We start from the raw sequence: 18,553 nt of genomic DNA on the forward strand, positions 1-18,553 counted from the left end.
GAAAGGCTCTAAAAAACAAACAAACAAGGAGGTGGAGTTTGGGATTTGCCTATCACAAAACAATATTGTTGCCAACGGTTGCGACATGCGGTTTGCACAGTGGAGGTAGTCGTGCTTGGTGCAGAACTGTCGGCCTCCTCTGGGCTCAGCGGTTCATTTTTCGACTTGATGGTGCTAAGCTTTATTAATCTGTAATAGTGGTGCGCGTCCTTTTTTCATGCAGAGGCGAGGTTTACCTTGCAATCAAGAATTTGCCAGGTTTCGAGGAGAGAAACATTCACGTGTGGAAAGGTTGACAACCAGGAGTGTCCCCTGTTGCTTAGGTTAACAATGTTGATGGTCACGAGCTGATATTTTATATCTGTATGGATAAGTGCGAAATTCAGATGCTCGGACCTTCCAGTAAAAAAAAAAAAAAAAGATGACTAGTCAAAAATGTAATGTCAATACTCCTTTAACTCAAAAGGCACCTTGACGGCTTTCTCAAAGCCAGGTTAGGCGAGTGAGCTTCAACTAGACTGAATGGTCGTGATGATTGATTACGGGCACTACTCCGAGTGCATGGCACACTGGCATTGCCGCAAAATAAACACTACTGTGTAGTTTTCGCACTTGTCACAACATGGAGATGGATGAAATGTCATTGCACTAAGATTACTGGCACAGTTCTTTTGCATGGCGCTTTCCTTGTGAAGTTCGCCACCCACAAACTGCGAGAGGCCAAAAGACATTAGCTGTTCTTGAAATTCTGAAAACCAACATTCTATGGACCACTCCGATGCGCCATTGTCCTACTGTATCCATTGCAGTACAAAGGCCTCTCTCGGCGATCTTCAATTACCCTTGTCTTGCACCTGCTGACTCCACCTGGTGGCTGCAAATTTCCTCATTTCATCATGCCACCTAGTTCCCTGCCACCCTTGAAATAATATGCCTCCATGCATATTATTTTGCTGCTGTTGCACTTCACATAAAACTAGCTTGTTGCCAGCTCTCATATCCGTACGCAAATACTTGGATGTGTGTGAAGCACATGAATGCTCATATTAAACAATTGCAGAACTATGATGCCCATGAGCTGCAAAACTTCAAGGATTGTTTCATTTGTTGATATAAAAATGTCTTCCATTGCAAAACATTTCTGAAATCACCTGTGAATTTTTTTTTTTAAAGCTGAGACAATGGGGTCCGGTAGAGCTCCTGCCTCAGAACGCCTCCTAACGCGTTAGCTGCGAGATTAACCATCTCGTTTCAGTTAACCTGTTGCATTTTAAAATTGAATTCTGGTGGTTTATCATTGCATAACTTTTGTTTGACAACTAAAAAAAGATGTAACTGACTAAAATTGCAAGCATCAAAAAAAAGGATTGAAGCTTCAAATTTACAACTCGCACTTAGTTTGGCAGTGAATTAATGGGAGCAGTCTTGCGTTTCACGTATACCAAGACTGAAGGCCTCGTTCTTGCAAAGAGTGGCCACAGTGAGCAGCTTCGGGCTACCCTTGGGTGGATGACAATGTTTTCCTTATGTAGCCAAGAAATACAGGGTGTTTCAGCGAAGAGTTTCAAAAGATCTTCAAAAGTTACCTGTGGCAGATATCACAATTCTAGTTCCTGAGCTGGTCTCCTCGAAGCGGTGGACAATATTTGCACAAAAAATTGAGATGCAAAATTGACTAATTAATAAACATTCTCTAATTAACTTTTTAGCTAATAAATAACGAATCTTCAATATGACACCAGTTTCGATATATAAATTCCCGAACTTTGGGGAGAAAGGCATTGGCATTCCAGTTAATCTGTTAACTTCGTTTCATGCACTTAAGCACACAACTGGAACGCCAACGTGTTTCTTCGCAAAGTTCGGGAATTTATATCTCGAAACTAATGTCGTCCCGAGAATTCTTTCCAAGTGGATCTGCCTTGCAAAGTCCACAGCTAGAATTTGTAAATTGCAATATGGGTCATAATTAGCTAAAAAGTAATTAGTTAATTCTTGTAAATTCGTCGATTTTGCATTTCACTTTTTTGTGCAAGCAGTGTCTGCCACTTCGAGTAGACCGGCTCACAAACTAGAGTTAAGCTATCTGCCACCGGCAACCTTTAAAAAATTTTGAAAGTGTTCACTGAAACACCCTGTAGCTTGAACCTGTGCAACACTCCCATAAGGGGAGTAAAAGTGCCGGGGTGTGTGACACAGACACGCGCCAAAACTTCCAGTGCTTACAACATCAAGGAAACATATTTATATCAAGACCTGCGCTACAAAACGGTGAACTTCCCTACGTCGACCCAGAATTCACAGCACTGAAAGACGGGAAAAAGAGAAGGAAAGGACCGGGACAAGTGAAAACTGCAGGTCTATACAGCATGGACAGACAAGAACCGAGGCAAGAAAGAGACTTGGACAAAGCGCCGCATCTTGTTCTTGCCTCTGTCCTCATCAGCTTTTACTGTATGTTCTTGCAATGCCCGACCGGCTGCAAAGCCCAACAAAATCTGTCAGTCGAGTGCTGGCTGGCCTTGTCTCCGTTCAATTTCCTCGTCCGTTGGCCAGTTCTTGATGCGAAGTCTGGGGAAATCGATTGTCAACTAGCCCACTCCCGAGAGCCCTACTGCTGACACTGAGGCCTAACAGTTCTGCACCAACACTTGGCATCCGGCTTGTTAGTCGCCTGGAGCAGAGTCGCCATCGTCTTCCACAGGCACCCATAGTCAGGTCACAGAACACTCTCATCGACATTTACATCAAATGTATTTCATCATCACGTCGTTTGAGCAGCAGTGAAATCTAGGTTCCATTTCCATTTGTCGTGGATGTGCTTGTGTATAAATATGTGCGACTGTCGTATTTACACCTATACATGAGAAAAAAATGTGTTGTTTCGCTGGCCTGCTTCCCCTCTCATCGTCATTTTTTTTTTTTTTTACAACACTGGCAGCAAACAAAACGGGGACGACGCACATCTCTCACTCTTACATGAGGCACTGAAAAAAACTTGCGCTTGTCTTCCCCACCGAGTCTGCTTTTTTCATCACTATGCGAGGCTCCCTTTTCAGTTAAGTAGGAGATCGGAGGCTGCAAAAACAAAAGGTAAAAGGGGGAGGCCTCCAAGTTGCATGTTTGGCTAGATGCGCCAAAGTTTGCATATTTGTGCCTAGTATGAAAAAAAAAAAAGTGCTGCACAACAGTACAAGGATGATGGCAAAGAGAGGGGCAATGACGAATGCATCAACTTAGACATATACACAAGGCCCCCTGAGTTCTGAAAAGCAGTTCAATAGAACAGGGCGAAAAGTAAAAAAGAAGTTAAAAGAAAAGAAAAAGAGAGGCTGGCAAACAGAAAAATAAAATTACGCTGCGCAAAACCATGAGCGCACAATGAACAAAGCTTCAGGGCCCTGGATGCCTGCCTACATACACAAGGCCTGATTCACTACAAGTTTTGCAAGACTGTCGGTACAGTGCCTGTTCGAGCAATTGTCCCAGTCTGCGGAGCAGCGTGGCCTGTCCTTGAGCGTCTTACTTCTTTTGTTGTTGTTTTTGACAAATGTTGACAGAGCAGCAAGAGTCTGAAAGAACATGGAACAGAAGGCAATGAGGAGCAGTAGCCTGTTCAGGGGGCTGGCCACTTCCTGTAACCTGCAGGCCCGACAAAAGAAAGGCCATAAGGTTGTCTCCAGCCACATACAACAAACTGAAGTAAATGAGGACAGAGTGAGGGCACAGGAATAAGATGGGCATGAGAGAATGAAGGAGGGGAGGGGGGACAAATATCACCGTGCTTTCACCTCTGCGCAAACCACGTGCACGCATCCACATGCACACGGGCGTGCGGCTCGAGAGACGAGACCATTGCCAGTTGTGCGACGCTTCACGAAACAGGGAGGAGGAGGAGGAGCGGCAACAACAGTGCTGAGGTCACAACAAGATGCTCCTGACGGCTTCGTCCAAAACAGAGTCCGTAGGCTGCGCGCTTCCCGTCGCGACAACGTAGTCCATGGGCTCGGGTCGTACCATTGCTCCTTTAGAGTCCACACAGAGCATGTCCTCCGCAGCTCGCCGGAAGTCCAGGATGCTGTTGATGGCACTCTGGACCTGGTCGTGGAGCTCTACAGAGTCCTTGTCCTCCTCCTCATCCTCGCCAAAGTAGTGAGTCCGACCCAATGGGTCCACTCCACTGCTGTCATCATCCAAGCCCGTGATGCCCGACAGGTCCAGTTCGGGCGCACGAGTCTCGGAGTCCGCACTCTTACCACCACAACTCCAGTCGGGCACCACCACTGGAGGCACGACATTGCCGCCACTGCTAAACTGCGGCTGCTGCGACTGCTTGAGGTCGGCCGACGACGGGAAGCGAGCCACGGGCGGTTCGAAGTCGGCCAGCTCGTGGGCAAACTCATCGTCTTCACCGGTTTCTGAGGGAGACATGTTGAGCTCCTTGTGGATTCTCAACACAAGGTCGACGTGCTCCGGTGTCACTGACACTGGTGGAAGTGATGGGGTTTCCTCTTCCATGGGGGCCATCACGGTCTCATGCTCTTCTTCCTTGATCAAGCGCCGCTTTGGCGCCGGCTCCAGGTCAGATCGGTCATCGTCGTCAAGCCAAGAATCGGGTGGTTCCTTCTTTACTGGTCGAGGTAAAGGTAACGAGGGGCCTGCCTCGAATGTCCATGCACTCCCTGGCATAGGCGGAAGTGGCGGCGGCTCAACTGGTGTTGTGTCTGTGAATAAATGAGAATTGCACAATGAGGTGAATAGATTGCCACAGATAGGACAACTGTCCTGGTACCACTTGTCTCATTCAGTCTATCACTTGCAGATATGTAATGCTTACTGCATGCTGAGGCCACTTGAATCAAAATGATAAAAGTGCTTCTTGTTCGCATTATTCTCGTGTTGCATTGGATGATGTGTAGTGGATGAAAATGGTAGATTAAAGGATGTTCTTTAGAGCCAATGATTCCTTTCGATTTCTATGTAGTAGTCTCCTTCTTTATTGATAATCAATTCAATGTGGATGCTGTCAAAACTCATGACATCACAGCAAGCTGGTGTGAAAACTTTGGGGTGGCACTGCCACCAACTTTCTTTTCTTGTGTCTATTCTGGCTTAACAATCCTCCTCTCTCAGTTAAAGTGGCCATTTGGCTATTGCAGAAGTATAATTTACCAATACAACCTAGGATGCGTACCAATTCTGGCCAGCATTGAGGATTGTCTCCTTTGAATGTGAAGAAAGCTTTGAGCATAAAGTAACGGAACACATTTAGAAAATGTCTCCGAGATTTGACGCCATCTCGTATCAACAAAAAGAAAGGTAAGGAAAGTACTTTAGTTCATACGATCACACTTTGCATACGCAAACCTAAATAAAAAAAGCACAACGTAGCTTACATTAAGCACATGAAAAAGCGTGGCTATGCTTTTTTTTTTTTTTTCAAACAAGATATTGTTCAAACGAGATGGTGGCTGAGCAAAACGCTTAGACCTGCTCAGCCACCATCCTGTTTGAACAGCAAAGTAATCTGCATCGTTATTGATTTCGATCCTATGTTCATGAAATTGCCTTCTTCAGTGGATTCGTCAGAAATGGAATGGCCACTGTCCACTTTGCTGTCTAGTTTATCTACATAGAATATTAGAACATAGCCTTCAACTCATGGCACATTCGGCTGGTCGTTTTCAAGCGCTCTGAACACATCTGGCTGTTTCTTTCAGAGCTCCGTGCTTGCACTCGGAGGCACTTTCACCTTCGATCTGAGAGGACGACTGAAATTTGGCAGGGTTCCGGTCACATGGTTCCTGCAGCTTCCACTGTTTGTGTTACGTCAGCCATGCTGGCATGCCTCGACACTTGTGCGCTCTGTTTGCAACAGAAGATGTGCTGACGTGTTTCCTCTCCCTGCCTCTGATTTCTCTGATGAGCGGGTGCACATTCGGCTTGGTCGCACATTCTCTGGCTCCGATGAACAGTGGGGGCCCCATCAATGCAGTAATCAAGTCAAGGCGCAGTAGGGAACAGCCAAATGTACCCCTAATATTCCTGCTTAGTGTCCCTTCAAAGCACATGCAACTTTACCACAACACGAGTGAAAGAATTGAACAAACAGAAAAAGGTAAAAGAATACTTACATTGCCCCTCCTCTGCTGCACGCTTTTCAGCAATCAAGGCATCGGTTTCGTGCTCAAGGAACAGCTTTTCGATCATGATCTTCTCGGCACTTGAGCATTCTCTCTGCAAGACAAAGAGACAAAGCACCTTTGGTTGAAGCCACAAGGTTTTTACCTCAATTTAGTATTTAACTGCGGAAGACCCACGTGGGCACTGCTCAGGGAGGATACAGTTTGCCGAAAAAGTTCATGGGGCACGACATTTCGGAGGAAGCTATTTCTGCAGCTTGGAATTAAGATCTGTGGCCTGCAACACACGCAGACTACATAATGAATGCACCATTTTACTGGCTGCAAGCAAGAAGAGCTGCAGGGCAATACTGCATCTACGCAAAACCTCCACCAATCTTTGTACATACAGGAAGAAAAAAGGACAATAAACCTCAGGCATACATGACAAGTAACAAGACGTTATATAGACTTTATAGACCCCTTTGCGTATACACATACAGGTCCCAAAAGACTTCTGGATACACTGCAACAACTCGCTAAATTTAGTGGGTAACCAGACGTATAGAACCTGCTATGGCCTGTAAAGACATTGGGCCCTCTAGCTGCCAGACATTTTGCATTGCATTTAGAACGCTGTTTAATGAGTGAATCTTACTTTGAAACGCACAGGGAAGCTACGTACAATCACATACAATCAAATACACAAACCACAGGCTCAGCGAAATAACTGCTTTTTTTCGTAATTCATGTGCACAAACTGAAATTGACGAATGCACTGGAAAGTTTGTAATGCCAAGATTGGGATGTAGACCTCAATTTAAATATACATTGACCACTAAAAAGAGGAAATTGGCTTTATCGCGGAGTCTCTGGTCTGCTTACTGTTGCCCATGTGGTTCTTATATGAACATTTAAAAACATCCACCTGTAATTGATTACTGAATTAACTTTTTCTAGCAAACTTGGGTGCAAAAAAAGTGCGACCGAAAGTTTTGTGGGGTCACAATTACACTGCTGCTACAGTGCAGATAAGGTCTATACAAACAATGTAAAGGTACCAGAAAAACCTGAAAGAAAGAAAGCTAGATACAGTCAGATCTTGTTGCTATGAGCAATAACAATTACTTTGTTTGTAAATAATGAAATAAAAACCTGCCTACTCCAAAATAATAATGAGGTCATTGCTCATAATGTAAATAATAAAATAAAAATTTGCCAACTCAATAATAAAGAGGTCATTGTTCGTAGTGAGGTAATTTTTGTGATTACAGAAACTACTAGCCTGATGTGACTGCACATCTAGTCCCCAAATATTTTCTATGAAGTTTGCACCGTATTTCCTGAAAAGTCTATGAATTCGGAGGCCTTGAAAATGAAAACACTTGGTCATAACATGCGACTGACAAACATAAAAGAACAATTTGTGGCAGTGTAGCACAATTCATCGCATCAACGTTTGAATATCATTTTTGTTCATTCTGATCCGCAGCAGATTTAAAATGTTCAGCAAATGCTTCAGTGCGACCCACCATCCCTTCCTTCAGCATGAGGTAGTGGAACTTATGATACAGCTCTCGACTCTCCCCCAGCAGGCGTTCGGAAACCTCGGCAAATAGTTCATCCGCTGCAAGAGAGATCAAGCAGTCGGTTAGCCACACCTGCGCTGATGCAAAGGCTAGTCAACCTAAAATCGCCACTGAAACCATACTTTTGTGCAGGTCCTCTTCCCTGGGTAGCCCCGAGTTGTAGACGTGGTACCGCAACAACCGTTGGCAAGCATCGCGCCGGGAAGTGAAGGGGTTCTTCGTATCCGCAGCCATAGCACCGTTCTGGTCTTCCAGTAGCCGTTGATGAAACCTGCCACACAGAAAGGGGGCAATGATCAAAATGCCCTTTTGTTGCTCGTGCATGAGACCTCGTGTGTGCAAATATTTAAAAATACAAATATGAATAGAATGCCAATTGTAATGTTCATCTTACGAATTCAATATCTACTATTGGGCTTCCTAAACGTGAATTGATTACTGTGACAATTAAAGTATGCGACACACACGACTGGCACCGTGTACGGATAAAAAGAGTGCTTAGTTTTTTCCCAGCAGCAGTGTAACTTGCGCCGTGGAAAAAAAGAAAAAGAAAGAGCAAGTGTGTAAGTCTTGATGTGATCTGCTCCAGGTCTGTTACCTGTACACATGAAAAATAGCAAGACACAGCACGCTGAACTTTGAAGCTTGTTCGCCACACAATCTCTAAAGCCAAATAAAATAAGTTTTGATGCAAGAACTGGAGTATGTAGTGCAAGGCATAAGCAAACAACCGCAAATGAATTTCGAGAACCCCTTACATCAAAATTTCGTGTTGCAACACAATCATTTACACTGGCAAAGTATTCTTTCACATCTGCTGTCATTCATTCTGTGCGAAAGGGAGATAATGAATGTATAAGTTCTTTCTGAATTTCGCACCAAAACCGCGATGCCAGTTCATGTCATAGCGACATCAGGAATTTAGAAGTGCTTTCTCATATTTCGGCCGTCTTATTGCAAGAAAGGCTCTTGAAACTTGCTGGATTGAGCCCTTAATTCCTTTAGAATGCAATGTCCTTTCTTTTAACAATAAAAACGGGAGTGGATGCTGTCAAAATTTATGCTGTCATATCAGGCTATAGTGATCTCAGAGCAGAGGTGCCATCCGTCTTTCTCGTTGTGTCCCTTATCGCTTGCCAAGCATTTTAAGGGATGCTAAAGTGAAACACTAAATCAGCTTTAGACTGATAAAATGTTCTTTCAAAACTCTATTTTCGTTAATTCAATTTTTTTCAATACTCTGTGCTGAAACTCCAGTGACGATATGTCAGTGTGGTGTCACCAATTTCAAAGTATTTTCTCGTGTTTCAGCCACTCTAGTGCAGTAAAACTTCGTGAACCTTGTTAAGCTCAGCCTCTGCCTTCTTCAGAATGCAATGCAGCACCTCTTTACTGGTAAAAAATTAACTAGGCCTAACCAGGTGCTGTCAAAATTCATGGCCTCATGGCTATCTCGTGCATGAACTTCAAGGCAGTGACGCCACCTGTCTGTCATTTAATGTGTCTTGCCTTATCAAGCCAGCCTCCTCTCAAGAGATGGGTGGCCTTTTCTTTTCTTTTTTATGCACATTTATTATGCGGCCCATGAAGCGGAAAATCTGGTGGCACTAGTCACAACCTATCAACAAGGAGGTGTGCCGTGTGGGCGCTGGGTTCATTGAAGCACCGTCAGATGGCGCTCACCTCCGTGCATCCACAGCGCCAGCCGTGCAGGCGGAATGAAAAAGAAAAGAACCAGAAAGCTCGCCTTCACGCATAGCATTCGGCGCAAGCGTTTCACTTCTTAGTCAGTAGCTGTGCCCGGCTCCTTTCGATGTCGCACAGGTACGTGAATGAGGCCAAGGCATCATCGGAGAGACTTGGCAATAGCTTTTGAATTCATCCACATAGGGATACCAAAGTGCCCTTGATTATTTTTGCTCTTGTAGAACTGTAATCTAGAAACATTCCCAAACTTGTTTTTCTCTTTTTTATTGTGCCCTTAAGATAGACAGCTTACACTGCAACAACCATAGGACAGTCAGTACAGTCGCACACTTACATGTGCATCTTCTGGACACGGTCGGGAACTTTAGGCTTGACAACTACTGGCTTCGATGGGGGAGGAGGGGGCGCTGGGGGCTGCAACGACAAACAGCAGAATACGTCATTGTGTAGCAGACCAAGTTGAAACAGCTAAAGTTGAGCAATAACTACGACTTGTCTCCTCCACACAATGGGAGTGCTTACTAGTAATAGTAGTAGTGTCTCACACTGCTGTACAGTAGTGTTGGTGTAAGTACAGGTAAGAAGCATCAACACTGTGCAAGATCAGCAAAGTAAGTGAGACACTGTGATCTTGGCTGAAGCCAGGTTAACACCATCATACATATTAAGCATATTGAGTTTAAAAAGCACACATCAAAAGAAAAGTTGCATTTTCATGCAAGAAATGCTCACTTGTTCGGGTGGCGGCAGGGAGGGCTTGGGAACAATGGGTTCCACTTTGCTCGGTAGCACAGGAACAGTAGACTTTGTGGAACTGCTATTACTGCTGCCAGAGCTTTTGCTTGAAGGCTGAAAATAGACACATTTGGCTAAGCACATGTGCCAGTTACAGCTAACAAAAGAAGGTCCTCACACATAAGCTGCAAGAATAACAGCACACCAATGCTGAAATCTTTACAAAAACAACCTGACACGACTGTTGGCACAAGAAAAAAAAATCTCCAAAACCCATCTCACTCTGTATGTTCATTCATAACCACTTGCATCATTTCCTTTCTGTTGAAATACTGAAACTTTCGGCACTATGTGGCTGTCATTTGCACTGTTACCACTGGATACCATTAAACTCTTCTGTTCAGTCCTATGTGCATTAAAGCATCTAATCACTCCCAACTGCAAGCGGGAAACTGCAGCTTGTCTCCTCACCACAAACACAAAATGTCAAGGACCAACTACTAGCAGCTTCAAACCATACCCTGTCTTACAACATGTTGTCAGTAAAATGGAAGCTACAGCTGGCGTTATCCAACTGTGAAACGTGATTGGGTAAGCAACACTGTTTTCCTCTGCTGTGAAGCGTTGCCTCATCTCGAAAACACGTGGCACTGCGTGTAACTGCTCTGGTGACTGAAAATTTTTCCTTTGTCTCGACCGATTCAATGCACGGAAGGCAAAAAGATGTGTATGCCCCTGGACAATGCTTTTCAGTTATGTCGGTGCTAACTATGTAAACATATTCTTTATCCACACATTTCCTCTCTTTACCCAAAGGCAAAATAGCAGCAGTGCTACAAGCTTAAAAAAAAGATTCTTCTTCACTCAAGTCGCACACTTGCTCAATTCGGTTGATTCCATTGAGCGATAGCTTTTACACAACAAGAATTCGCGTACAGGGTTGTCCTGGCCATATACTCTCTGATTTCGCACACGTGATCAGTTGAAGTGGATATATAATTTGGCAATTTTAAGTAACTCTGACTATTAAGTATAGTGCATCAGCTGGCGATGCATTTGTATTATTTCCGTTTACCCTAACAAGATTTCAGTGAACTTTGCACTTTTCTCACCTCGTTTTGTAGCATTCAACAAGTGAGCAGGAACCTTTGCGGAATGCACATCACACTAGTGTTTGTGGAAACAATTGTCTTTAGCGTTGGTTTCAGTATAATGGCAGTACCTCAGACATTACAGTTGGAACTGAGTTTTAGTGCACAGTCCCAAATGCCACGCAGTACCTTCGCTGGGGCGTTAAGAAATTGTATAACATAGCAGCAACACACTGCAGCATGCAGGCAGACAGTGAAGGAAGGACCAATGCGTGCACATACCAGCTTGTTCACAACAGAAGGCACCTGCACCAGAATCTGCTTGGTCGTGCTGGGCGGCGCGATGATGTGGTTGGTTGGGTGCTGCAGCCGCACCACCACAGGTTGAGGCCGGGGCTGGGGCGGCGATCGCTGGTTAACTGGCGACACGCTGCTTGCCACCGGTGACGGCTGGAGGTGATGGTGGTGGTGATGATGGTGGTGCACAGCATGGTGAAGCTGCGGCACAAACTTGGCCGAGGCCTGGTTAGGAACCTGCGGGTTGGGCCAAAGCGGGTAGCAATGCTGAGCCAAGTTCTTTTTTTTTTCCTTTTTAGTTTTGTTCTCACGCCAGTAAGAGTCTACGACAACTCGTCACTGCTGTCTTCGTGGCCTCACTGCATAGACATATCATGCTATGCATCCGTCTGATCTGGTGTTTGAATTTTGGCACAGCTTGCTAACGGTCCAGTGCACCCGAGAGCACATCTTACACTGATGGATCCCCCCCATCATGCTTGACCCAGCCGGCATTCGCACTATTATTAAAAGACTACAACGGTCATCTTCATGTGGCCGGGATGGCATCAACGCTAAATTCTTCAAACACACTAATGAGTACAGCTCTATCATTTTCACCAAATCGCTCAGCAATGGATGCTTACCCAAGGGTTGGAAAGTAGCCAAGGTCGTGTTTTTCTACAAGTCTGATGACGCACACAACCCAAGTAATTATCGTGCGATATCGCTAACATCTGTTCCGTGCAAAATATTAGAACATGTTATTTTTACTCACTTAGTTAACTTCTTGGAGTCGAATAACTTCTTTCATCCATCCCAGCGTGGTTTTCGTAAACATTTTTCTTGTGAAACACAGCTACTTACATTTACTAATGACCTTCATGCATTCCTTGCCGTCGGCCTCATCAGTGATTACATATACTTGGATTTTGCAAAAGCTTTTGACAGTGTAAACTATGAGCTCCTTATGCTAAAACTAACCAGCCTAAACGCTAACCCTTTAGTGCAACACTGGATATGCGACTTCCTTTCTAACCATACTCAATTCGTCATGGTGAATAAGACCAATTCTCTAGAGGCATCTGTTTCCTCCGGAGTGCCACAGGGCTCAGTTTTAGGCCCATTAATATTTTTGAGTTACATTAATGATTTACGTACTAACATCGCTTCTTCTGTCTTTTCGCTGATGATTGCATTATCTACCGCACCATTTCTAATTATACTAACAGAATAATCCTTTCAACTGACCTAAATAATATTTCTACTTGGTTGCAAAATGTGGAAAATGAAACTTCACATTCACAAATGTAAATAAATGAGAGTATCGTGAAATAACATGCCTTGCCCCAACTACCTTTTTCATAGCACGGTGCTTGAATCCATAACTACATATAAATACCTCAGTGTACATATTACTAATGACCTTTCATGGAAGTACCACATGCTTGGTTACCTGAAAAGAAACTTTTATCTCGCACCTTCATCACTCAAGCTACAGTTATATATCACTTATGTCCGATCTAATCTTGAATATGCCTCATCAATCTGGGACCCTGGCCTTGCAACTCTTACCAATAACTTAGAGGCAATGCAGAATCATTCGGCATGTTTTATCCTAAGTAACTACCATCAAACTTTCAGCGTAACTAACATGAAATCGATACTTAATCTGCCCCTGCTTAGCAAATAGACGGAAACTATCTCGACTTGCCTTGTTTCATAAACATCTATCATCATAACCATGTTCTTAGGACCCGACTGATTAAACCGCCTAATTCTGTTTCATTTCGACTTCATCAAAACCACAAAGTCCATGTCCCTCACCAAAACACTGTAACATACTCGCACCCTTTCCTGCCCAAAACCAGCGTTGACTGGAACCATCTTCCCGCCTCATTAGTTATCATTACCAACTGCGACAATTTTCGTGAAACTCTTGCCAGCGCAATTTAATGCATTCCGTCATTTTTTTTTCTGTGAACGTTCACTATGTCGGTTGGAAACTTCATCTTTTAGTGTCTTAATTGGCTGCAATAGTATTTTCTTGCCATAATTATTGTACAAGCCTTGCATGACAGTGTTTGAATTTTCGTTGTTATTAGAAATTACATTCGTTCCCATTTTTGAAATTTTCAATTGTGTATTTGCAAATAACTATTTATGTTGAAAGATTGACCCCCTCCCCTCTATAATGCTTGTATGCCTTGAGGGTACAATGAATAAAAAATAAACAAATAAACACTGCATGACATTACACAATGCGCAAGGTAAAAATCAACACAATTGTATGCATAACATTTAGCCTTGCAGAGGTTCTCTACAATTCCAACACACACACTACAGTTGCCAGGGTGAGAGGTACTGTATCACCTGTGTGTTGGATCAACCTGGTTTTGGTCAAGAATTGTGAGAAGTGCAGCACTTTCTGCGAAGTCATTTCATGATGACCTCATTGCCTTGCAGTTTACTTTTGCTAATGCCAAAATCAAAGATTGCATAACTGGTCATGCCAGCAGCCCCCACAAGCAATCTTGACAATGCTGTCAGCAAGGCCATGCTGGCAAAGACCTTAAAAAAAACACACACACAAAAGAGAATTTTTTCACACTAGCACTGGTTACGCAAGCACAGAGAGAAAACGGCAAGACAGTGTATCGAAACTTTGATAGACATTCACTGTAAGATGGAAAAAAAAAATTGACCATGTGCAAGCTACACACTAACTTTAGGAGGCGAAAAGAGTCACCTTCCTGTGAGGGTTGGTAGGTTTTTATCATTCCAACACCGCGGCTTACAGGAGATGCCATAGTAAAGGGCTCCAGATTATTCTGCCCACTTGACATAAATCAAGTCTAAGCCGTGGTCAAGCCATAGCCACATGTCTGTACTCGTGCATTCTGCACCTGCCAGTACTGTATCACCTGTCTCAGTGTACTACCCAATTGAAAGAGTCAAGACAACAACAACAAAAAAGTGTCTTCACTTTGTGCCAACAACCAGGTTAAATTGCAAAGAAAATTCAGGGGAAAAAATACACATACGCAATTTTGTTTAGCGAGAGAAAAAGCTATGAAGCCCTTGCACATTCACTTGCGCAAAACTCGCACACCTAACTTTCTGCTTGACATTCTCAAGGAAAAAACAATAACGAAACAGCTCGTTACACATCATGCAGCATATTTACTGAATGGCCCCCCCTACTCCGACCTTGTGCATTTTCTTTTGTTGATATTCACACCACACGTGCTACAGTGTGTGCACCCAACGTTGCAGTTGCCACAAGCATGCAGTGCAAATGTGCAGCATGTCACCTCGTCTTGGCTTTCCGAGGCTCTGGCAAACCACAGTCACCCTTAGCATGCAGAACCGTGTGATGCCCACAAAAGTAGCGGCTAGTTCAGTGTCAGAAGACTACAATTGTGCCAACAACTAAAAACTAGAATATTGTTCTAGTTGTCTAATCACGGAGGTTTCATGAGATAAAAAAATACACTACAGAATACATTGCCTTCGTGCAGAATTCAAGAGTCACCGCTAAGTGCTGCATGCAGCTGAAGAAAGGCTGCCACTACTATGCGAGAAACGTGTTTTTATTGACTGTATGTTTTGGCATGCGGCATGGCCTGCACAAGTGGCCTGGGAAACTCAGTGCCCATAATTAACTGCTTTTAATCACTGGGCTGGTATGTCCTTGTCCTGGCACTTTCTCCGTTGTAACCTTGGTCCCTGGCGATGTACTCTCTGACAATGTTGCAAGCCAGTCACCTTGATGCGCAATGTGAATTACATGCTTGCAGTAAGGTGCATGCGCAAGTCATATAACTCCACTATAGAGCTTTCTTCAAGCTGTATGACTTGTTCTTAACAACTTGAGTTTTGTATACAGCTTGCAGAAACAATGCAATGGACAAGTAGCAATCGGTGAACATGCTTTGTTAAAGAAAAAAGAGGGGGCATGCTGCGAGAAAAAGCAATGTTCTTCGCAGTTTCCGTGCTCCGCAAGCCAGAATGAAAACTTACACGTATATGTGAGGCCACTGTGACCACAGGGTGAGAGGCCATTGATGGCACTGTCATGTCAGTCGTGCTTGGCGCCATAATTGGAGCTGTTGACACCACTGGTGCACTGGACACTAGAGATGCATAAGACACCATAGGTGCAGTTGATGCCATAGGTGTTGTGGACATCAGTGATGCAGTAGACATCAGTGGTGCAGATGACACCAGGTGTGCTGTTGATACTAGTGGTGCAGATGACATCAACGGTGTACTTGATGCCAATAGCGATGGACTTGACATTAGTGCTGCCGTCGACACCAACAGCGTACCAGAAATATGTGGTACACTAGACACTGATACTGCCGCTGACACCTGTGGTATGCTTGAAACCAATGCTGATGTGGATACTGGAGGTAAGCATGATACCAATGGCTTGCTTGATACCAGAGGTGCAGAAGGTACTGATGAAGCGCATGACACCACTGGCATTTTAGACACCATAGGTGCAGTGTGTGCCGATGGAATGCATGATGACACCACCGGCATGTTCGGCACCTGAGGTGCAGTATGCGATGATGGAGCGCACGACACCACTAACGTGTTCGACGACAGAGAAGGTGCTGATGAAACGCATGACACTGCCGGCATGCTTGCCAGAGGTGCAGTAGGTGTCGGCAGATTGGATGACACCACTGGCATGTTCGACACCAGAGGTGGAACAGGTGCTGATGGCGAGCAAGACACCATTGGTATGTTTTGTGCCAGCGCTGGGGCAGTTGACACAGGTGGTATGCTTGGCACCAGTGGTGCACTTGATGCCACAGGCAAGCTGGGCACCAAAGGGGCGCTCGAGACGGGTGTTATGCTCGACGATGCCAATGATGCTGTTGATAACATGGGCCCGCTAGATGCCAGTGGCGCAGCAGAGACCAGTGGTACACTTGACACCAGTGACGCAGACGACACGGTTGCCACACTTGGTGAAGACAGCAGTGGGGAAGCCGATGCCAGCGGCACACTCAGCACCGACGCAGAAGAGCAAGGAGTGGAGGAACAGGTAGAAGAGGCACAAGCAGCGCTCGTAGTGGTCGGCGCAGTGGCTATTATTCGTACCGGTCCCTGCGGCAACGAGCAAGCCAGCAAAAGGGTGGGGCAGAGAGGCAAGGAGGTAGAGGAGGTAAGGGGGGGAGGAGGGGGATTGGGGACAGAGGGCAAAAGACGCAAGAGCCAAAGGTTAGAAGCAGCCAATGGCTTCCCCTGCCAAGCAGCAGCAAAGGATGCTCAGCAGGCAGGGGTCACCACTCTTTAACAGCAGCAGTAGCAGCAGCAGCGGTTATGCTTAGTAATAGAAATCAGCAAAAGCTCCAAGCTCTACTTTCTGAGCCATGGGTGGGTGTGATTACACAGCACTTGAAACATGTTTGAGTTCCTGTGGTCTCCTAGCAGCAATCAGGTTGCACCATCGTTGAACTGACAGTGCAACCTCAGTTGTATCAACACTGCACTAATACCACCACCATTGTGTTTTTATGCTGCCGCACCATGCAGCGCACTCAGGCAATATGTTATGTAGCAGTAAGTAGGAGAAACGTGACAAGTTCGACCTACTAGCAGTTCCCTACAAGACCAGCCTAATGCTGGCTAGATTGGCACAAGTCTCTATGATGAGCAGAATGTATTTGTGCTACACTATGTATAATAAAAATTGACAAACCCAAACCTTGTATAATAAGAACTGACAGACTGAAACACTGTGGCACGGCGGCATAGTTCTCATCTAGCCTGTTCCTTTTAGCCAACTGCGTAAAGTTGAGTGTGTGCAGTGTACTTGCTGAGGAGGCGCAAGGCGAAACTATAGCAAGACAAACAACGAGCTTCTGTAAAAGCAAGGGGGAAAAAAAGCCACTGCTATCCAATGTATATGCTTTCCTGGAGTCCAAAACAAGTTTCTCGCACGAATGACATGTGTCCTGTGCCAGGCACCTCGCTCAGTAATGACTAAGGCAAGAATACTTACGGAATGGGAGGTGATGGCCTTTTGCGTGGTGATTATAGATGCTGTGTTCCCAGCATGCAGAATGGAAGCCTTAGGCTTGACATCGGCATGGTTGACCTTGTGATGTGAGGTACGGCTGTTAGTCCTCGTTGTCGTGGCAACAGTGATTGTGGGCACTTGGACCGTCGTCACCGCAGATGACTTCGCTGTTATTATCGTGGCCGCAGCAGGAATCGGGTGCTGCTTGACAAGAACAACCAAGAAGCGCCAGCAATTGCAGATGTGGAATGAGCCAATCTTCGCAACATAATGACACCTCCACTTCCCATTTACCGAAACCAAAACTGGTTCATAGAAACAAGTATAACAGTAAGTTGTTTAAAGTGATCTGATGCGTGCCAGTACTTTTCAATAGTTTAGAGGGCTAGAAAGTCAAAGATGTTATGTGAGCATTCTGTAAAGCAGAACTACTCTGACAACAAACTTTAGTCAGCCATTCCTTTCTTCCAGCGAAGCTTTCACAGGGAAAAAAAAAGAATAGACTGCAATGATTTTATCAATGAAAGATCATGAAAACCTACCACCTAGTGCATCACAAACAGAAGCCAACTTCTTTAATGCATCTGTAAAGAACTGGGGAAATGAACCCCAAGCACAGTTCAACTGCGTATCACTTCTGACGTAACCTACAACACTGTGTTGCACCCAAATATGATTGTCATGGCAGCCTTCATTTTTAACGGTTTTTCAAGTGTCATAAGAACACAGAAGCCCACAACCACCTTGCAAACATTCAAGCATGCAACCAAACATTTACTTTACTGCCACCACACTCATTTCTAGTTTTTCTGTTCTCTGTGCTCTTTGTCGTCCTGTCTTTTCTTTTTTTCCTTCCCTATAGTGCCACACAATTGTTTGCAGTGTGGCATTGTTATTGCTCTCAGTAATCAATGTTACTGGTGAAATTGACAGAGCTCTCAGGCAAAATAGTTCTGCTTCAAAATTTCTTTTACCATAATTCCATGTTACCATCAT

The 18,553-nt window shown here is 44.6% G+C and overlaps 1 protein-coding gene across 4 annotated transcripts in view; it reads right to left on the reverse strand.

Moving 5' to 3' along the window:
• Positions 1–2,134: 2,134 nt before the first annotated feature.
• Positions 2,135–18,553, reverse strand: part of LOC135921397 (uncharacterized) — a 48,816-nt gene continuing 32,397 nt past the window's right edge. For 3 of the 4 annotated variants that reach the window (XM_065455750.2, XM_065455751.2, XM_065455748.2), the window contains 9 exons: positions 17,540–17,758; positions 15,544–16,641; positions 11,527–11,778; positions 10,151–10,267; positions 9,753–9,832; positions 7,834–7,982; positions 7,655–7,749; positions 6,135–6,237; positions 2,135–4,724 (listed from right to left, as the gene is read on the reverse strand). In XM_065455750.2, the coding sequence (XP_065311822.2) occupies positions 3,922–4,724; positions 6,135–6,237; positions 7,655–7,749; positions 7,834–7,982; positions 9,753–9,832; positions 10,151–10,267; positions 11,527–11,778; positions 15,544–16,641; positions 17,540–17,758 (2,916 nt within the window). In that variant the 3' untranslated portion in view covers positions 2,135–3,921. The remainder of the gene's footprint in view (positions 4,725–6,134; positions 6,238–7,654; positions 7,750–7,833; positions 7,983–9,752; positions 9,833–10,150; positions 10,268–11,526; positions 11,779–15,543; positions 16,642–17,539; positions 17,759–18,553) is intronic. The other variant, XM_065455752.2, reaches the window with a different exon arrangement.

This window comes from Dermacentor albipictus, chromosome 9 (assembly GCF_038994185.2).
Source record: "Dermacentor albipictus isolate Rhodes 1998 colony chromosome 9, USDA_Dalb.pri_finalv2, whole genome shotgun sequence".
NCBI lineage: Eukaryota > Metazoa > Arthropoda > Arachnida > Ixodida > Ixodidae > Dermacentor > Dermacentor albipictus.